The sequence below is a fragment of the Vulpes lagopus genome, chromosome 1 (assembly GCF_018345385.1).
Source record: "Vulpes lagopus strain Blue_001 chromosome 1, ASM1834538v1, whole genome shotgun sequence".
In the NCBI taxonomy this organism is placed as follows: Eukaryota; Metazoa; Chordata; class Mammalia; order Carnivora; family Canidae; genus Vulpes; species Vulpes lagopus.
The window spans coordinates 121,395,227-121,418,073 of NC_054824.1; the positions used below are offsets into that span (position 1 = coordinate 121,395,227).

Consider the following 22,847-nt stretch of genomic DNA (forward strand, 5'->3'; position numbering starts at 1 on the left):
ATTTGGTAGTTGAATAGACATTTGTGTAGGCTATACCATTCATGATTAAGTTGAACACCTTTTTCTGTATTTCCCAGGATTAGAATGGCATGTGGAAGTTGGTATTACTGTTTTCCTCATGAATGTGAACAATATTTAGATTGCAGAAAGAAGGATCTTTTCTGGAGGACTGCTGAGAAGATGGCAAAGTAGGAAGACCCTAAGCTCACCTTGTTTGAAAGATACAAAGGGAGTATCAATAGCTATACAATGCGAGTTATAAGAAATAACACTCAGATCAGTGTAAATAACCCAGAAAATGACCTGAGGACTGGAAGAACAACCTCTTCCTCTTCTAAAGGAAGAGAAGAGGTCACATTGGAGAGGGTAGGAAGGGCAGAGATGCAGTGGGGAGGTAAACAGACCACTGCTGTATGCAGAGAGAGGGGGGTGGGTGGGGAAGGAGCTGGGGAGAAGGGAAACAGATTACCACACCAAGGCACTGAGGAATCTACATGAGGATGATGAATTTCCATAAAATTTGCCTTTGAAAACTAGAGGGGCTAAATTTCATGAGTTCTTACAATCAGCAGGACTTAAAGTCTGGAATTTTACTTTTATGTACTTGTTTGTATTTATTTATTAAGATTTTAAAATTATTATTATAGTATTATTATTATTATTAGAGAGTGTGCATGTGCGTGGAAGAGGAACAGAGGGAAAGGGAGAGAGAATCTTAAGCAGGCTCCATGCCCAGTGGGGCTCTATCTCATGACCCTGAGATGATGATCTGAGCTGAAATCAAGAACTGGATGCCACCCAAACACCCCTAAGATTTTTTTTTTATTTTTAAGAAATCTCTACACGCAGTGAGGAACTCGCACTCACAACACTGAGATCAAGAATTGCATGCTCTACTGACTGACCCAGCCAGGTGCTCCTGGAATTTGTAAAATCAGTGGCTTATCTCTGGGACAGGATGGAGGTGGGAAGAAACTGAGTCCTCCCCCTTAAAAAGACAGCACCACAAACAGCCCACGGAGATACAGCATAGAAGCAGCAATTCAAAAAAATGCCTGGGGCATATGGGAGGGAGATTTGTTTTCTAGTCTCAGAGATGTACTGGAGGACCAGGGATCATTGGAAGACTTCTTTAGGAACAAAGGAGCTGGCAGGCATCATTTCCTTCCCTTGCCCCACCCCCCCAACACCCCCAGCAAAAACACACAACCACCTGCAAAAACCAGCACGGCACTGATATTTCACTACCTAATTTGCTAACACCAATCCCCCACCCCCTATCCAACACCTGTGCATGTTGCAGATCTGTCCCCTCCAATGTGCTCTTGTTTGGAGCTCATTCAAACCAGGGACACAAGCCTGGTAATGTGCAAACACCTCCAGCAAGAGTCAGCACCACTCCAAAGTGACTCCTGCTGTAGGGAGAGGGAAAGATAATTACACAAGTAGTCATATTGTGGCCCAGCGGTGGGATGGGGGCAAACAGTTGGTCTGATTGCTGGCCCTGCCCACCAATGAAAGAGTCTTAGGGGACAACACAGGGAAAGCACCCTGCAGTTTGGAGCTACTGCATCTCTGGAAAAACCTGGTATATGACTAAACTTCATTCTGGCCCATTAACACTACAGGGACCAAAAGCTGACCAAAACAGCAAGGAGAGCCATTGCAAATGCCTGCACTAAAGGAAAGAATAGCTCAGCCACAGCAGCAAGGCAAAGAATACACATAGAAGACACCCCAGAAGTGCCAGATTCTCATGAACAGGGGATACTGCACTGCAGGGCACTACAGGACCTCTTCTTCATAAGGCCACTACTTTCAAGAGTAGGAGATATAGCTGATTTTCCTAACACAGAGAAACAAACACAGAGAATTAGACAAAATTAGGAGACAGAGGACTATGTCCCAAATGAAAGACCAGGACAAAACCACAGCAACAGACCTAAGTGAAATGGAGATAAATAATTTGCCTGATAGAGAACTTAGAGTAATGGTCATAAAGATACTCACTGGACTTGAGAAATGAGAGGAGGACATCAGTGAGATCCTTAACAAAGAGATAAAAAAAGAACTAATCAGAGATGAAGAATACAATAAATAAAAAACACTAGATGTAGCAGACTAGAAAAAGCAGAAGAATGAATCAGTGACCTGGAAGACAGAGTAATGGAAATTAATCAAGCTGAGCAGGTGAAGAAAAAAAATATGCAAAATGAGAATATATTTAGGGAACTCAGTGATTCCATCACAAGCATAATAACATTTGGATTTATAGGGATCCCAGGAGAAGAGAGAGAAGGGGGGGGCAGAAAATTTATTTGAAGAAATAATAGCTGATAACTTCACAAATTTGCAGAAGGAAACAGAAATCCAGATCCAAGAGGCATGAAGATCCCTCAACAAAATCAACCCAAGGAGGTACACTGAGCCACACAGTAATTAAAATGACAAAAAGTAGTGATAAAGAGAGAACTTTAAAAGCAGCAAGAGAAAAAGAAGACAGTATGTAACAAAAGAAATTCCCTATCACTACCAGTGGATTTTTAACAGAAACCATGCAGGCCAGAAGAAAGTGGCATGATATACTCAAAGTGTTAAAAAGAAAAAAATCTGTAGCCAAGAATACTCTACCCAGCTAAACAAGACAAACAAAAGTTAAAGGCATTTATGACCACTTAAACTAGCCATACAAGAAATGTTAAAGGTGACTCTTTGAGTGGAAAGGAAAGACCATAACTAAGAGTAAGAAAACCAGGAAACACAAAAGCAGTAAAAATAAGTATATTTGTAAAAATGAGTCAAGGGACTCACAAAATAAAAGAGTGTAAAGTATGACACCATATACCTAAAAGTGGAGGTGGGGAAAGTGTAGAAGAGTAAAGAATGAGTTCAAACATAAGTAACTATCAACTTAATGTAGACTACTATACGCAGAAGATGTTATATGGAAACTTAATGGTAACCACAAATTATAAAGCAGTAACAGATATTCAAAAAAGAGAAAGGAATCTAAGAATATCACTGAAGAAAGCCAAGTTACCATGAGAGAAGAGGAAAGGGAAGAATGGAACAGAGAACTACAAAAATAACCATAAAACAAGTAACAAAATAACTGTAAATACATACCTATCAATAATTACTTTGTATGTAAATAGACTAAATGCTCCAATTAAAAGACATAGGGTAATGGAATGGATAAAAAAACAAGACCCATTGGGGCACCTGGGTGGTGCAGTCAGTAAGCACCTGACTCTTGGTTTTGGCTCAGGTCATGATCTCAGGGTCATGAGATGGAGCCCCGTGTCAGGCTCTGCACTGGGCATGGAACCTACTTAAAATTCTCTCTCTCCCTCTCCCTCTGCCCCTCCCACTTGTGCTTGCTCTCTTTCTCTCTCTCAAATAAATGAATAAATCTTTTTTAAAAACCAGAACAACAATATTCATCTATATGCTGCTTACAAAACTCATTTCACACCAAAAGACACCAGCAGATTGAAAGATGGAGAAACATTTATCATGCAGATGGATGTCAAAAGAAAGCCTAGGGAGCAATACTTATAGCAGACAAAGTAGACTTTGGAAAAAAACCATAACAAGAGACAAAGAAGAACACTATATAATAATAAAGAGACAATCCAAAAAGAAGACATAATAATTGTAAATATGCAACCAACATGAGAGCACCCAAATATATAAAACAGTTAATAACAAACACAAAGGAACTAATTGATAGTTACTTTAACACCTCACTGGCATCTTGGACAGATTATCAAAACAGAAAATCAACAAGGAAATGGTGGATTTGAATGACACATTGGACCAGTTGATTTAACAGATATATTCTGAATATTCCATCCTAAGACAGTAGAACACATATTCTTTTCAAATGCACTTGGAACATTCTCCAGAATAGAGAATATTCACATTACACCACAAAACAAGTACCAACAAATTCAAAAAGACTGCAGTCATACTATGCATCTTTCCTGACCAAAATGCTATGAAACTAGAAATTAACCACAAGAAAGAGCACAAATACATGAAAGTTAGTAAGATGTTACTAAATAATGAATAGGTCAATAAAGAAATCAAAGAAGAAATTTATTTTTATTTATTTATTTTTTCAAAGAAGAAATTTAAAAAATACATGGAGACAAATGAAAACACAAAGGTCCAAAATCTTTGGGATGCAGTGAAAGTGGTTCTTAGAAAGAAGTATATAGCAATAAAGTCCTACCTCAAGAAGCAAGAACAATCTCAAATAAACAATCTAACCTAACACCTAAAGGAGCTAGACAAATAAAACAAGTAAAACCCCAAAACCAGTAGGAAGGAAGGGAATAATAAAGATTAGAGCAGAAATAAATGATATGGAAAGTAAAAAAAACAACAGATCAATGAAACCAGAAACTGGTTCTTTGAAAAGATCAATAAAATTGATAAACTTTTAGCCAGCCTCATCAAAAAGAAAAGACAAAGGTTTCAAATAAACAAAATCAGAAATGAAAGAGCAGAAATAACCAACACTACTGAAATACAAAGGATTATTTGAATTTCTAGAAATATATAACCTACCAAAACTGAATCAGGAAGAAATAGAAAATTTGAACAGGGCAGTTACTAGCAATGAAATTAAATCAGTAATCAAAATACTCCTAACAAACAAAAGTCCAAGACCAGATGGCTTCACAGGGAAATTCTACCAAACACTTGAAGAAGAATTAATACCTATTCTTCTCAAATTATTCCAAAAAATATAAGAGGAAGAAAAACTTTCAAATTCATTCTGTGAGGCCAACATTATCCTGATACCAAAACCAGATAAAAGACACCACAGAAAAAGAGAACTACAGCCTAATATGTCTGATGAACATAGATGCAAAACTCTTCAACAAAATATTAGCAAACAGATCCCAAGAATATGGTAAAACAGTCATTTACTACAATCAAGTGGGCTTTATTCCTGGGATGCAAGGATGGTTCCATGTTTGCAAATCAATCAATGTGATATGTCATATCAATAAGAGAAAGGATAAAAATGATATCATTTCAATAGATGCAGAAAAAAGCATCTGACAAAGTACAGCATCCATTAATGATAAAAACCCTCTGCAAAGTAAGTACAGAGGGAACGTATCTCAACATAATAAAGGCCAAATATGAAAAATCCACAATGAACATCACTCAATGCAGGAAAACTGAGAGTTCTTCCCCTAAGATCAGGAAAAACACAAGGATGTCTACTGTCACTACTATCCTTCCACATAGTATTAAACATTTTAGCCACAGCAATCAGATTAGAAAAGGGAATTAAAGGCATCAAATTGGTAAGGAGACAATCCAAAAAAAACTCTCACTATTTGCAGACGACATGCTACTATACATAGAAAACCCTAAAGACTCTACTGAAAAACTATTACAACTGATAAATATAAATTCAGTAAATTTGCAGGATACAAAATCAAATGTACAGAAATCCATTGCATTTCTATATGCTAATAACGAAGTAGCAGAAATAGAAGTTAAGAAAACAATCACATTTACAACTGTATCCAAAATAATAAAATACCCAGCAATAAACTTAACCAAGGGGGTGAAAGACCTGTACTCTGAAAACTTTAAAGCATTGATGAGAGAAATTGAAGAGGATGCAAACAAATAGGAAGATATTCCATGTTCATGGATTGGAAGAGCAAATATCGTTAAAATGTCCATACTTCCCACAACAATCTACAGACTGAATGCAATCTCTATTAAAAAACATCAACAGCATTTTTCACAGAACTAGAATAATCCTAAAATTTGTATGGAATCTCAAAAGACCCAGACTAGCCAAAGCAATCTTGCAAAAGAAAAAACAAAGCTGGAGGTATCGCAATTCTAGATTTCAAATTATATTACAAAGCTGTAGAAATCGAAACACTATGGTACTGGCACAAAAATAGACACATAAATCAATGGAACCGAATAGAGAGCCCAAAAAATAAACCCATGATGTTGTGGTCAATTAGTCTTTTTTTTTTTTTTTAAGATTTTATTTATTTATTCACGAGAGAGAGAGAGAGAGAGAGAGAGAGAGAGGCAGACAAAGGCAGAGGGAGAAGCAGGCTCCACGCGCAGGGAGCCCGAAGTGGGACTCTATCCCGGATCTTCAGGATCGTGCCCTGGGCCAAAGGCAGGCGCCAAACTGCTGTGCCACCCAGGGATCCCGGTCAATCAGTCTTTGACAAAGGAGTTAAGAATATGCAATGGGAAAAAGGCAATCTCTTCAACAAATGGTGTGGGGGAAACCAGACAGCTACATGCAAAAGAATGAAACTGGATCACTTTCTCATATCATACACAGAAATAAACTCAAAATGGATTAAGAACCTTAGTGTGAGATCTGAGACCATAAAAATTCTAAAAGAGAGCACAAACAGCAATTTCTGTGACATCAGCCGTAACATCTTTCTACATATGTCTTCTGAGGAAAGGGAAACAAAAGCAAAAATTAAGTACTGGGACAACATCAAAATAAAATATTTCTGCACAGCAAAGGAAACAACCAACAAAACTAAAAGACAGTCTACTGAATTGGAGAAGATACTTGTGAATGACAAATGTGATAAAGGCTTAGGATCCAATATATAAAGAAGTTATACAACTCAACACCAAAAACCCAATTAATCCAGTTTGAAAAAAAAAAGAGAAGACACGAATTGACATATCTCCAAAGAAGACATGCAGATGGCAACAGAGACATGAAAAGATTCTCAACATCACTCATCATCGGGGAAATGCAAATCAAAACCACAATGAGCTATCACCTCACCTCTGTTAGAATAGCTAAAATCAAAACCACAAGAAACAAAAAGTATTGGTTAGGATATGGAGAAAAAAGAACCCTCCTACACTGTTGCTGAGAATGCAAATTGGTGCAGCCACTGTGGAAGACAGTATGGAGGTTTCTTGAGAAATTAAAACTAGGGGCACCTGGGTGGCTAGTGGTTGAGTGTCTGCCTTTAGCTCAGGTCATGATCCTGGATTCTGGGATCAAGCCCTGCATCAGGCTCCCCATAGGGAGCCTGCTTCTCCCTCTGCCAATGTCTCTGCCTCTCTCTGTGTGTCTCTCATAAATAAATAAATAAATAAGATCTTTTAAAAAAAAAAAGAAATTGATAATAGGAATACCCTATGATCCAGTAATTCTACTATTGGGTATTTGCCCTAAGAATACAAAAACACTAATTTGAAGGGCTATATGCACCCCTATGTTTATTGCAGCATTATTTACAATAGCCCAGATACAGAAGTAGCCCAAGTGTCCATCAATAGGTGAATGGATAAAAGAAAATTATCTATCTATCTATCTACCTGCCTTCCTATCGACACACACACACACACACATACTGGAATATTATTCAGCCATAAAAAAGAATGAAATCTTGCCATTTGCAATAACATGGATGGATCTAGAGAATATAACGTTAAGTGAAATAAGGCAGTCAGAGAAAGACAAATACAATATGATTTCATTCATATGTGAAATTTAAGAAACAAAACAAACAAAGGGAAAAGAAGACAAACCAAGAAATAGACTCTTAACTATAGAGAACTGACGGTTACGGGGGGGGGGGGGAGGATGCATGAAATAGGTGAAGAGGATGAAGAGTACACTTATCTTGATGAGCACCGGACTATATGGAATTGCTGAATAATTATATTGTACACCTGAAAATAATATAACACTCTATGTTAACTACAGTGGAATTAAAATTTAAAAAGAAATCCAATCTGAATAGACAGCTATAAATACATCCTTTACATGACAGACAAGAAAACTTTTTTTTAATCATAGGTTATACTTGTCTCAAAATAAAAATCAATCAGGAGGCACTGGAAGCATAGGATAACTTAATTTTTATGTTTAAAAAGGAAAATAAGAAATGTTATATGCATCTGCTTTATTTACTTATTTTTTAGAGATTTTATTTATTTATTCATGAGAGAATGAGAGAGAGAGAGAGAGAGAGAGAGAGAGAGAGAGAGAGAGGGGCAGAGACACAGGCAGAGGGAGAAGCAGGCTCCATGCAGGGACCCTGATGCGGGACTCAATCCCGGGACTCCAGGATCATGCCCTGGGCTGAAGGCAGGTGCCAAACCGCTGAGCCACCCAGGGATCCCAAGGAAAATAAGAAATGTTATATGCATCTGCTTTAAAGGAGCCATGAATGAAACATATTTAAAAATATAGATTGTATTTCAACTCTATATCATGGTCAATTGAGAAAAAGTCACAAGTTAAGACAAAAGAGAAAGAGAATAGAGAAGTAGTATCTGTAGATGTATTTATTAAGCTACATAAAAATGTTTCCTTTATATTCAAAATGTATTAGCTGGACAGGGTGTAATTCTCTAAAGATTATGGTTACTTTATTCAATTGGCTGATGTTAAAATGTACCTTTTAAAACTAGTTGACTTTGAACAGAGGAAACAGTGGATATAAAATGCAGTGCAGACTAAAACAAACAGGACAGTGACATACGTTCATTCATTCATTCGTCTCAAAGGCTAGAGGAAGCTTGCCATTGCACATCTTGTGGTAAATGTGCAATGGAGAGATGAAGGAAGCAAAAAAAAAAAAAATGTAAACATGCAAAGACAACATTAATCTAGGAATGAAGGTGAATGTTAGCAAATCAAAGCTTTGTCATGTGGTGGGTGGCCTGGAGATAATGTATTCATTCTTTAAATGCTATTTGTTGGAAGTTTGAACTTGGTCATGAACTTGAGGTGGGGAGCAGGGCCTCTCTTTGCATTCCATCAGCTGTCCTAGGAGCTCCAGGTGAACCAGGGGCTGGGCCCCATTGGCTGGGGCAGAGGTCATTCATCACCAGGCACATCCTGGAACCCAGACTCCATGTTCAGGTGGCACCTGAAGGATATAGAAATCCTTCCAGTGAAATTTTAAGGGGAGCCAAGACCTATATTATTCCCAACAACTCCCTGTCTCTGTTACCACCAATCCTAGAGACCCTTTTAAAATCAACAAGATGTCTGAAATTAACATCATTTAGACTTGCTCCTTTGTTTTTTAAGACTTTTAATTAATTTTTTTAATTTAAATTTTAGTTAGTTAACATATGGTGCAGTACTGGTTTCTGGAGTAGAATTCAGTGATTCATCACTTATATATAATACCCAGTGCTCATCATGGCAAGTGCCCTCCTAAGTGCCCATCACCCAGCTAGCCTATATCCTACCCCACCTTCCTCCAACAACCTTGTTCTCTATTGTTAAGAGACTCTCATGGTTTCCCTCTCTCCTTTTTCTCTTTCCCCCTTTCCATACATTCATCTGTTTTCTTTCTTAGGTCCCATATGAGTGAGATCAAGATGGCATTTGTCTTTCTCTGACTTATTTCATTTAACATAATACACTCTAGATCCATCCATGTTGTTGCAAATGGCAAGATTTCATTTTTTTCATGGCTGAGTAATATATATTATATATAATACACACATACACGTATGTGTATATATACATATATACACATACATATATATACGTATATGGCTCTCTCCATAGTTTGGCTATTAGTAGTAATGCTGCTATAAACATCGGGGTGCATGTATCCCTTTGAATCTATATTTTTGTGTCCTTTGGGTAAATACCTAGTAGTGCATAAAAAGATGCTCAAGACCACACATCATCAGGGAAATACAAATCAAAACCATGATGAGCTATCACCTCACAGCTATCAGAATGGCTACAATTAACAACACTGGAAACAACAGGATGGCGAGGATGCAGAGAAAGGGCAACCCTCTTGCACTGTGGGTGGGAATGCAAACTGGTACGCCGCTCTGGAGAGCAGTATGGAAGTTTCTCAAAAGTTTAAAATAGAGCTACCCCATGACCCCATGACCTAGCAACTAGACTTGCTCCTTTGGGTTAAGGAATCCTTTCTCCAGAAAGCTGTTAATTAAATGAGTTTTTATTTTAAATGAAGATTAAACATATTAGTGTCTGTTCACAGAAGCAAAACTTCTGATTGAGATAACTACTGGTCACCCCGCTGACCAGGAGGATGAGCTCTGAGGGGAAAGGAGGTAGCAGGACAGGTCACACTGAGCAGGAAAGGGTGCTGGGAAGGCTGAGAGTACGAGAAACTACTTGGGGAGCAGGATGTGTGTGGCACTGTGAGGTGGCCCCTAAGAAACAGTTATAGGGGTGGCTGAGAAAAGGTGAGAGGAAAAGTGTTCATCAATGTGATCAAGGGGTGAGGCCACAGTGAAAGCTAGCTACTTCAGTTTGGCCCAGTGTGGCACTGCTGCCCAGTAAGACCCAAGTAAGACTGGGATGGCCAGATCACAGGTGTCTGTCCTCATATCACTCTGGGTCCCAGTAAGGAACAGATGGCATACTCACATTGGGATAGTTGGAAGAAAGTTTAATAACTTGTAAAACTGTGCCCCAGGTGTAGGGACACAAGGACAAGGCTGGATTGGGAGTCAGCAGCAGTGGGCTCCCTTGCTAGCCCAGGCGTGAAGGCATGGAGTTGCAGGGGAAGGTAGTGACTCCCAGGACAGAACAAGAGCATTGCTGCCAGACAGAGCAGGGGACATTGGGTTCCCCAACATCCCTGTCCTCCCGCCTTCTGATTCCTACCAGTGCTTCCATTGGCCAAACCCAACTACAGGCCAGAGGGAAACAAGTCCACTAGGCCACACCTTTCAGGCCCTGGGACATGGAGCAAACTGAAGAAGGTTCTGGGTGGATCTGGAGGTGCAAAGCCAAGATACTGCACAGCAAGTGATGCCCCCAGTGGGCAGAGTGGAGCAAACTTTGATGTCTCAGGCTGGTGGCTATCTCACCTGCTAAATTTGTGCAGTAAAAGCTGGAAATGGCATATCCTGCTTTTGGGAAAACAATAAGGCTCTTTTGAAAACATTTGTATTCCTAAAATCAAAGTATTTCTCTCTCTCTCTCTCTCACATTTGAGGTTTTCCTGATGCCCAGAGATGCACAGTCCTGCTTAATACAGAGAATTCACTGCTTCTATCTGGGGAGGGAAGGGCTCCCTAAATGATGCCTCCCTAAATGACAGCAGCAGTATCCATTTTAAGACCCTTTACTTGCCACTGAGTGTACTGATGTTTGCAATGATAATGAGAGGTAAGAGGCTGGGTGGTAGCTTCCATTCCAGTTCTCTTATCCTTGTAGAAAAACCCAACTTCCACATTCATGGCAGTCCTCCTCTGATCTGAATTATCTCCACTCTCCATGAAAGCAGTTGGATTGAATTCTCTAAAAATGCTTTCCTTCTTGGAACTTGCCAATTCTAATTCCCAGTAAAGTGCCTCTTTCCTTATTGTGGCTGCCTTCCATTTTATGCATGTGATGGTTTCCCTAATATGTTTTTAATTTTAAAACATATTTATTTATTTGAGAGAGAGAGAGAGAGCTCATGCGTACAAGCATGTGTGTGTGGGGGGGCGAGGAGAGGCAGAGGGAAACAATCTCAAGCAGACTCCCCACTCAGTGCAGAGCCTGACTTTGGGCTTGATCTCACACCCTGAAATTATGACCTGAGCAGAAATCAAGAGTTGGATACCTAACCATCTGAGCCACCCAGCCAGCACCCCCCTCCCAGTCTCCATATGTTTTTACATTCACCAGGGTACCTTGGATTTTTTAAAGGATAAAGCAAGCATACATGAAAGAGTAGATAAGCACTGTAAAGGGAAATGTATTCGTGAGCTGCTCTCATGCCAGCAGGGGAAATGGCGTGTCCTTGGCATGCATATACCGAATGAATCCATCCGTACACTGTCCCTGCAGTCCACATCCACCCGACCGCTGTTCAACAACAGCCTGAGCAGAGCCAGGTTTCCTCTCCTTGCTGCCCAGAATGCAGCATTGGCAAGTGGAGTTTCCTTCTGCAGAAGCAAAATGAGACAGGATCTTAAAACTGTTATCAGTTCCTATGACCGCTTCTATGCAAATATATACTATTCAAAAAGCAGAATTTCCAGATGTGTTGTAGCACTGGAAGATAGCTCCTCCAGTAACAGATGATTGTAATATACTTGGTTAGGGAACACATTTTATTTTATACCAGATACCAGAGTGCAGTTATGAAGAGCAGTGTTGTTGATAATGTAGCACTATTAATACCCTATTTCCTACCAATGTTCTCACTTCCCTGCTTCTGTGTCTTTGTTCACAGTTTCCTTTTTGCTTGAAAGGAGTTCTTTCCCATCCTTCAAGGACAAGGCTCTGCTTAAATGCTATTTCCTCCCTGAAATGTTCCCAAATCCTTCTTCGCCTCTGAGCAGAAAGAACTCTCTGCCAATTCTGACCTCCCCAACCCTCACCTTTTCTTTCCCCCAACTTTTCTACCGATTCCAGCTTTTTGGGTCAATGCCTCACCCTCCCTCCACTGAATTTTCTTTGCTTCAGCTGGAACTTGCCAGAGGATTCAGTTAAGAAAGGAATTCTGGGCATAAAACACTGTTATGTGTCCTCATACGGGATTCTTCTTTCCATTGCTGCCTTATTTTAAAGTTACAAAGTTAATGTTGGAACCATCCTATGGAAGGAATAAAGCTGGCAAACAGTTCTTCAAAAATCAGAGTGGCAGCGTTGACTGCAGTAAATCGCCTTTTCTAAAACACATCAATCTGGATCTGTAGGGAACAGTCCATGGCAGGAGAGGGCGGGGCTGAAAGGGAGGCTCTGGAACCAGATAGCTCCAGGTTTCAACCTCAGCCCTGGGCAAGTGATTTGGCCTCAGTGAGCCTTACACTACCTGGTTTGGAGTTTCTGGTAAGGATTAAATGAAGTAGATTAATTGGCCAAATATGGTACCCAACACATCATAAATGCTTCGTCCACTTTTCCGTCCACTTTTCTTTACAGAGTTAGAATCAGTAGGCAAAATTAAATTAAATATTGTTACTATAAGAATTTTGCTGGTTTCAGGAAATTTTCTAGCATTTAAAATGTTTAACAAAAACCTTTTTTGGGTGGGCTTAAAACACTTTTCTGACACCAAAGCCTTTTCATGCAATATATCTTTTAAATGTATTGATAATGTATTCAATTCAATATCTTATTTACCTATGCTAAGTTAAAAAGAAAGCACAATATCACCCACAACAAGGAGCCATCTGAAGATTAAAACAAATTTATTTTTATTTTTATTTTTAAGTAATCTCCACACCCAATGCGAGGCTCAAACTCACAACCCCAAGATCAAGAGTTCATGCTCTACTAATTGAGCCAGCCAGGTGCCCCTCCATGGAGCCATCTAAAATGAAAGCACAGTGAGAGCACCATGAAGGCAGCATTTGTTGGTATGAGGGTTTCTTTTCTGCAGCCCTTCAGCTCACACACGACTTAGTGCTCTTGTGCATTCTTGGAGGAGAGCGTGGCCAAGCGGGGAGTGTTAAGCAGGTTGCAAACATACTTTAAATAGTTTCCTGGTGCAGGTAGGAAGAAAACAAAAATCACCTTAAATTCCAGATGAACAATTTGTTTTCCCCAAAGGTGTAAATGTTATGGTCCCAGGAATTTTCAGGCCAAAATGCAATGATGACATTCACACCCAGTGTTGGTGGTTTTTGTACCAGGCTAAGTCCACCATTGTAGCTGCCAGTATGTGGCTGAAGTGATGGCCAGGCAGGTCTGACTTGTATCATAAATCACGGAACAATACCCTTTCAGTAGAGAGACCGCACAAGGCCAAAACGAAGTCTGGAGGGTGAATTAGGAAGAGAACTTAATATGCACCAGGGAACAGCTCTGGTGGCTTTTCTTGAAACATGAAGACTTGAGAGTAATAAATTGTAAATCATTTTTAGTGATTTTGTTGTTTCCATTTAACCCCAAATTATTTTCAAAACCATCGGCAAACCACAAACTTCTATTGTCATAACAAGCTCTTCTGCTGGGAGCCTCTCTTGTCTTGAGGATGGCCTTATGGCTTCCTCTCCTGTCAGGGCTAGATTTCCTGGTTTCCTACAAGGTTTTAGAAACTGAGCTTTGTGAAAAGCTATAAAGATTTCCTTCTCTCTCAAATGGCTGATTTACTGGGAGGTGGAAGGAAGATAGTCAAATGTGGCATAAGAAAGTGCTGAGTTCAATTTCTGAGCCTACTACTTCGCAGCTCTGTGACCCTGGCGAGGTTATTTCTGTCCCATTGCCAGGAGTAGTAACTCTACCATGTTTTGTTAGAGAATTAAAGGAGAGAATATGATAGTTTGATAGTGATAGTTCACTGTTTGATAGTGAACACTTGGGAAATGTTAGCTATAAATGCACAGTCCTCACAGCTCTTTGAAATTCATTTGCTTGGTCACTGGCATGCATCAGGGACAGTGGTACTGGCCAGGGGCTAGGCCAAGAGGTACAAGTCAACCTTGATCTCTGCTCTAATGGTCTTACGGCCCAGTAGGAAAGAGAGTCATGCCAACAGGCATCAGAAATTAATTACAGGAGCTAGAATAGGAATGAGGATTACTTGTGAGAGCAGAGAATGGCTGAGCCTATATGAGGGGGGCAGCCAGGAATGGCTTCAAAGAGAAGGAATTCTTGAGAAGAATTTAAAAAGATGAGCAGGGACCTGGCTAAGGAGCATCCCAGGTGGACAAGGAAGTGAAGCAAAGACACAGAGGCTCAGCACGGCATTCTGAGAACTACCACTAGCTTGGAAGGGCTGGACTGAAGAGAGTGGAGAGAGGGCAAGGGACACCATGGGGCTGAAAGCAGTCAGGGCCAGATCCTGGAGGAGCTGCTGTGCCGTGTTATGGGGTTTGCCTGGGCACTGGGGAGCTACGGCAGGGTTTTAAGGTGGGGAGATACTATTGGTTTTGTGTTTCAGAAAGGTCTCTGTGGCAGCCTCAGGGAGAATGGACTGATGCCTGGAGCCAGACTGAGGTCGGTGTCTACAGGGTTAGGGGGACTACCACATAGACAGGACAACTGAAGTGGAGGGCCCCAGCTTAAGCACCAATAGTGGGACAGGAGGATGAGACAGACTGGAGAAATTTTAAGGAACCAAACTAAACAGTTTTGGTCTGCAACCCTATGTTCAGAAGAAGGTGGGAGGAGTCTGGACTGACTCTCAGGTTTCTGGTTTGAGTGCCTCGTTAAGGTTGTGGCATTCCTGAAAGTGGGAAACACCAGAAGAGGAGCAAGCTTTGGGAAAAAAATGATGAGTTCAGCTTTGAACCTGCTGACTTTTAGTGCCTAAGGGGCTTCCAGGTGGAAAGAACCATCAAAAACATGGGTAAGTACTCCTGTGACTCTGTGGCAGACACATTTAGCAGAGGGCAGGTCTCTTGTGCTAATACTAAGTGCTTGTTCTGTACCACTTGGCATATGCTCTGCATACACCACTTCACTTAATCCCCATCCTAGCTCAGTGAGGTGGGCACTGTTATCATCTTGCTACAAGGGTGAGGTAAGGGAGAGAGGACAGGCAGGCTTCAGGCCCCGGCAGCCTAATGCTCAGGGCTGCCCTGTTAGCCATCACATTGTTCTGCCTCTGGTGGAATTCTCTAGACAGCAAGGAAAAAGGGAGCATTGACCCCAGTGACCGCCTTCCTATCCTCATTCCGAGCTCCTCTTCTGCCAAGATGGAAAGTCCCCTGACTTTCCTTCTTGTTGGGGTCTATACACATCATGGCCTGGGTAACTTCCAAACTGCCTCTGGTTACAATATGCACATTATCACAAATCCTGTAGAGTGAGACAGGGGCAAGCCCCTTAGCCTTGGAAGAAATGATGCACGTAGCAATGCTTTACTATTTAACCACTTTCTTGATTTTTCTCTACAACGGGGCCAGGCAGCCTCCCTTAGGCTTGTTGGTCACTGTATCATGAAGAATAGCAACAGCAACCAACGCGGAGATCTTGCTCTGTATCAGGCCTGCTAAGTGCTTTCATTGTTCTGATGCATTAATTCCCACAACAACCCCATGACACAGGTGTTTTTATTATTCCCATTCTAAGGATGAGGAAGCTGAGGCACAGAAATGAATCACTCAAGGTCATACAGGTAGGAAGTAATGGAGTCAGCATTCAAACGAGAGTCTGAGGTCATATATCTTATACCCTGGGAGTAAAATGGAGTATAAACTTCCACATATGCCATATTTTCTTCTCTTTTTCTCCCCTTTACTGACAGGATTTTGGCTCATACAAGGAAGTGAAGCAAAAACATTATTACACGACCAACAATTAGTTACAGGAAGGAAGGGGGAGAGGAAGCACAGAAGGGAAATTGTTACTGCACAGAAGCGGAATTCTGATTAAAAGTCAAGATGGAGTAATGACTTAGACCATTAGTTTAAAACAGGGTTTAGAAGAATCTAGGTTTTGATTATGTACTTATTAAGTCAATCAAGACAACATTAGCTTTTCTCTGTAATGAATTTCTTTGATGTTAGAAGCCATATTTTTTTTTAAATATATTTTATTATTATTATTTACTTATGATAGTCATACAGAGAGAGAGAGAGAGGCAGAGACACAGGCAGAGGGAGAAGCAGGCTCCACGCACCGGGAGCCCGACGTGGGATTCGATCCCGGGTCTCCAGGATCGCGCCCTGGGCCAAAGGCAGGCGCCAAACCGCTGCGCCACCCAGGGATCCCAGAAGCCATATTAAATAAGGATAGAATGCAGGACTGAGAAGCCGCATGCAGAAGGACACTTTCGAGATGTCACTGGCTACTATTTTTTTTTTAAGATTTTAAAATTTATTTATTTGAGAGAGTAAGAGAACGAGAGTGGTGGGGGGAGCAGAGGAAGAGGGACAAGCTGACTCTGTGCTGAGTACGTAGGCCAACATGGAGCTGGATCCCAGGACCCTGACACCATGACCCGAGCCGAAACTAGGAGTCAATGCTTAACATCAGGAGCCACCCAGGCACCCAGTCACCACCAGCTATTCTAATCCATTGTCCCATTCCCCCCTTCTTCCCTAGCCTGAGGCAACCAAGTATCTGCTTTCTATCTCTGTGGAATGCCTATTCTGAGCATTTCATATAAATGGCATCATACAATATGTGGCCTTTTGTATTTGGCTTTTTTAACTTAACATCATGTTCTCAAGGTTCATCTACATCGCAGCATATACCAGAGCTTTCTTCTTTCTTTTTATGGTTGAATGATAGTCCATTGTTTGGATATACCATGATATGGAGTGAAGATTTGTGTCCCCCCTAGCCCCAAACTCATACGTTGAAACCCTAATTCCCAATGTGATAGTATTTGTAGGTGAGGCCTTTGGGAGGTAATTAGGTTAGATGAAGTCAAGAGGGTAGAGCTCTCATGATGGAATCAGTGTCCTTACAGGAAAACGAAGAGACACCAGAAAGTCCTCTCTTCTTCCATGTGAGGATCCAGTGAGAATGTGGTGGTTTGCAAGCCAGGAAGAGAGCTCTCACCAGACAATTAATTTGCTGGCATTGTGATCTTAGACTTCTCAGCCTCCAGAACTGTGAGAAATTAAATACCTGCTGTTTAAGCTGCGTAGTCTTTAGTATTTTGTTATGGCAGCTCAAGCTAACACATACCACATTTTGTTTATTATCAATGACAAATGATGGACATTTGGGTTATTTCCAATTTTTGGCTATTATGAATAACAAAATGAACATCTGTGTACAAGTTTTGTGTAAACATGCGTTTTTGTTTCATTTGTGTATGTATATAGGAGTGGAATTGCTAGGTCACATGGTAACTCTTTCAAAGAATGCCCAGACTGTTTCCTATATGACTGCGTTAGCAAGGCACAGAAATGAATCACTCAAGGTCATACAGGTAGGAAGTAATGGAGTCAGCATTCAAACGAGAGTCTGAGGTCATATATCTTATACCCTGGGAGTAAAATGGAGTTAAACTTCCACATATGCCATATTTTCTTCTCTTTTTCTCCCCTTTACTGACAGGATTTTGGCTCATACAAGGAAGTGAAGCAAAAACATTATTACACGACCAACAATTAGTTACAGGAAGGAAGGGGGAGAGGAAGCACAGAAGGGAAATTGTTACTGCACAGAAGCGGAATTCTGATTAAAAGTCAAGATGGAGTAATGACTTAGACCATTAGTTTAAAACAGGGTTTAGAAGAATCTAGGTTTTGATTATGTACTTATTAAGTCAATCAAGACAACATTAGCTTTTCTCTGTAATGAATTTCTTTGATGTTAGAAGCCATATTTTTTTTTAAATATATTTTATTATTATTATTTACTTATGATAGTCATACAGAGAGAGAGAGAGAGGCAGAGACACAGGCAGAGGGAGAAGCAGGCTCCACGCACCGGGAGCCCGACGTGGGATTCGATCCCGGGTCTCCAGGATCGCGCCCTGGGCCAAAGGCAGGCGCCAAACCGCTGCGCCACCCAGGGATCCCAGAAGCCATATTAAATAAGGATAGAATGCAGGACTGAGAAGCCGCATGCAGAAGGACACTTTCGAGATGTCACTGGCTACTATTTTTTTTTTAAGATTTTAAAATTTATTTATTTGAGAGAGTAAGAGAACGAGAGTGGTGGGGGGAGCAGAGGAAGAGGGACAAGCTGACTCTGTGCTGAGTACGTAGGCCAACATGGAGCTGGATCCCAGGACCCTGACACCATGACCCGAGCCGAAACTAGGAGTCAATGCTTAACATCAGGAGCCACCCAGGCACCCAGTCACCACCAGCTATTCTAATCCATTGTCCCATTCCCCCCTTCTTCCCTAGCCTGAGGCAACCAAGTATCTGCTTTCTATCTCTGTGGAATGCCTATTCTGAGCATTTCATATAAATGGCATCATACAATATGTGGCCTTTTGTATTTGGCTTTTTTAACTTAACATCATGTTCTCAAGGTTCATCTACATCGCAGCATATACCAGAGCTTTCTTCTTTCTTTTTATGGTTGAATGATAGTCCATTGTTTGGATATACCATGATATGGAGTGAAGATTTGTGTCCCCCCTAGCCCCAAACTCATACGTTGAAACCCTAATTCCCAATGTGATAGTATTTGTAGGTGAGGCCTTTGGGAGGTAATTAGGTTAGATGAAGTCAAGAGGGTAGAGCTCTCATGATGGAATCAGTGTCCTTACAGGAAAACGAAGAGACACCAGAAAGTCCTCTCTTCTTCCATGTGAGGATCCAGTGAGAATGTGGTGGTTTGCAAGCCAGGAAGAGAGCTCTCACCAGACAATTAATTTGCTGGCATTGTGATCTTAGACTTCTCAGCCTCCAGAACTGTGAGAAATTAAATACCTGCTGTTTAAGCTGCGTAGTCTTTAGTATTTTGTTATGGCAGCTCAAGCTAACACATACCACATTTTGTTTATTATCAATGACAAATGATGGACATTTGGGTTATTTCCAATTTTTGGCTATTATGAATAACAAAATGAACATCTGTGTACAAGTTTTGTGTAAACATGCGTTTTTGTTTCATTTGTGTATGTATATAGGAGTGGAATTGCTAGGTCACATGGTAACTCTTTCAAAGAATGCCCAGACTGTTTCCTAATATGACTGCGTTAGCAAGGCACAGAAATGAATCACTCAAGGTCATACAGGTAGGAAGTAATGGAGTCAGCATTCAAACCAGAGTCTGAGGTCATATATCTTATACCCTGGGACAGGCAGGCTTCAGGCCCCGGCAGCCTAATGGTACCTCCGTGTGTCTCTCCTTTTCTTTTTGAAGCAAAAAGACTAAAACATGGAGAAGTTGAGTAACTCATCACAGTGTTAACATTACACCTGAATGGTGTTAATATTGAAACCCTAATGTGTCTGGCTTCAAAGCCAGCGTAATCCCATCTCTTACAGTAGCTTATGTAAACAGAGGGATGATATGTTGAGATTTGCCTGTTAGAAAGATCTCTGGCCACAGTTTGCAGAAAGGAGTGGAGCAAGGCATGAAGATTCCTACCAGCAAGGCATGAAGATTTTAATTTCTCCATCTCTTTGCCAACACCTGACACTGTCTGCCATCCTAGTGGGTATGAGTGGTGTCTCCTTATGGTTTTAATTTGCGTTTCCCTGATGACTAATGGTGTTGAGCATCTTTTCGGGTGCTTGTTGGCCATTTGTTTACCTTCTTGGGAGAAACGTCTATTCGTTTCCATTGCCCATTTTAAATTTGGGTTATTTGTCTTTGTATCATTGAGATATCTTTCATCATTTAAAGATGGTCAAGTTTCTACCATTTTAAAGCAAACCCTTGGTCAACTCCAAATCCCTGCTGTGGCCACTGTTTCTTGTGGTATTTTCTGAAACAGCTCTGGACACTTGTGGTTCCCACCCACTCCCTTTTGAAGCTATTGCAATCTGGCTCCTGAAGCCAGCACTTCACTGAAACTACTCTGAACAAGGTCTCCTTTGGCTGCTTGTTACTAAATACAGTGGACACTTTTCAATTCCCAGCTTGATATCTCTGTAGTATTTATCACTGAGTTCCTCCCCATCTTTATCAAAGGATTAGAAGTCCTTGGCTTAAATTATCAGCACACGCTTCTGATTGTTTTCATACATTGCTGACTGCTTTTCAGTTTTCTCAATGGGCTTCTCTTAGTCTGCTCATTTCTCCAGGCTCCATCTTCTTCAAGATTTTGTCTTCAAGTCCTCTGTTTACCACTTTTACATGGTCTCACTGGACAATCACATTCATTCTCATGGGTTTAATTATCACTTAACACAGCTCACTCCTACATCTCATGTCTATCTTCTGCCTAGATTATACTCCTGGGGTTCCCAGTTTGTAAATCTGTCTAATCAACATCCCTACTTGGACTTCCATTCATCCTTAAACTTTACATGTCCAAAATTTTGTCTTTACCTCTCTAGCCTTCCCTACCTCAGGGAATAATATCAATTACAGAATTCCATGGATTAAAAAAAATTTTTTTTAAGTCACTCACATTTGTTTACTTCCTTCCATTCCAGACACCTGCTCCCTAGTCCCTACCATTGAAAAGGATGACCCCAGCTCCACTCCTTTCTGCAAACTGTGGCCAGAGATCTTTCTAACAGGCAAATCTCAACATATCATCCCTCTGTTTACATAAGCTACTGTAAGAGATGGGATTACGCTGGCTTTGAAGCCAGACACATTAGGGTTTCAATATTAACACCATTCAGGTGTAATGTTAACACTGTGATGAGTTACTTAACTTCTCCATGTTTTAGTCTTTTTGCTTCAAAAAGAAAAGGAGAGACACACGGAGGTACCATTCCGTATCTTCCTGAGGATTCAGAAGATACTCCCAGATGCCCCTGGCTCAGAGTCAGGCACATTTTAAGTGCTCAATACGTTTTACTTATTATTTTTATTAAGACCTTTCAATAGAGGCAAATCAAGTACCGTCACTCTCCTCCTGAAATGTGCGGATTAAATGGAATGACTTGAAACTCTTAGGACTCCTTTGGACACCGAAGCCTGGTCATCAGTCGCAGCTCCACTCCGCGCTGGGCATTCGGCTTCAGCGTCCAAAAAGTGCTGTGGCGCGGGGGCGACGGGGGCGACGGCGGCGCCGCGGACATGCCGAACCGAGGCCGCGGCGCCGGGGTTGGTGCGGCTGCAGGACAGCGCCCCCCGCCGGCTCCCGCCCCGCCCCGCCCCGCCCCGCCCCCGCCGTTCCCCCGGGGACGGTCCCCGCCGCCCTGCGCTCCGGACCCGCGGCCGCAAGGACCGAGAGCCCTGCAGGCAAAGCCCCCTCCACAGGAGCCACCCGAGCGCGGCCGCTGCTCCGGTCCCCAGGGGCACCCAGCGCGGCGCTCGCTCCACCCTGCGGGCCCGGCGGCGGCCCCGAGGTCCCCAGGTGCGGGCCCCGCCGCACGTCTGCCGCCCGCCCGGCACTCCCGCCCGACCCCGCGGCGCTCACCTTGAAGGACATCCTGCACATGTCCGCGGCCACCGCAGCGCGGCCGGCGCGCTCCCGGCCCGGGGCACCCGCCGCCTTCCGCAGTGGGGCGGCCTCCCGCGCCGCGCGCTCCCGCCGCCGCCGCCGCCGCCGGAGACGCGGCCCCAGGGGAGGGCGGGGGCGGGGCCACGTGGAGGGGCGGGGCGGGGCCGCGAGGAGGGGCGGGGCCACGGGCGGGGGCGGGGCCACGGGGCGCCGCGGAGAGCGCGGGCTGCGGCTGGCGCGCCCACCTGGCACTCGCCGTCTCTAGCCCGCCGCGCTGCTCACACACATCCACACCCGCAAGCACACACACCAGCGGACACGCCACACTGCGCACATCCTCCACGGTCAAGACGCAGGGTGTCCAGATTCCCGTCCCCGCCCCCACACTCTCCCCTACACACCTTCCATGCACATTCACATTCCTGTTGCACATACACACGCCCCAGACTCCACACACACACACACACACACACACACAGATTCACACATAATACTCCCACACTCACATCTGCGAATATATACACACTACACACCCACTCCCGTCCCACACCTCACGCATCTTCCAAAAGAGCATGACCTGCTTCGGAGGACTCCCGACCTCCATTACAGCACAGACATTGATGATGTCGATGAAACAGGAGAAAAATCACTGAGGGGGGCCCCTGACGGGATGAGCACTGGGTGATGTGCTATATGTTGGCAAATTGAACTCCGGAAAAAAAAAAAAAAAAGAAAAAGAAACAAAAAAATTCACCCATCACCCATCCAAATAGGAATTTTCATTTTTATTTCTGTCGTTTTAGGTTTTCTTTTCTTTCTCTCCTTTTCTTTTCTAATATTTTTTGTTTTGTTTTCCTCCTGGAGAAAGATCTGGGAAACAAGCCTTTTGACTGAATGGGTGATATATGGTATTTTCTTTTTTGAAGGTGAACG

At 42.2% G+C, this 22,847-nt stretch overlaps 1 protein-coding gene across 7 annotated transcripts in view; it reads right to left on the reverse strand.

Annotated features, from left to right (window-relative positions):
* Positions 1–22,028, reverse strand: part of ANKRD29 (ankyrin repeat domain 29) — a 56,678-nt gene extending 34,650 nt beyond the window's left edge. For 5 of the 7 annotated variants that reach the window (XM_041737662.1, XM_041737733.1, XM_041737584.1 and 2 more), the window contains exons 1-2: positions 21,891–22,024; positions 11,815–11,925 (exon numbers count right to left, since the gene is read on the reverse strand). In XM_041737662.1, the coding sequence (XP_041593596.1) occupies positions 11,815–11,925; positions 21,891–21,911 (132 nt within the window). In that variant the 5' untranslated portion in view covers positions 21,912–22,024. Of the gene's footprint in view, positions 1–11,795; positions 11,926–21,890 lie in introns of all 7 variants that reach the window. The other 2 variants (XM_041737510.1, XM_041737776.1) reach the window with 2 other exon arrangements.
* Positions 22,029–22,847: the final 819 nt, after the last annotated feature.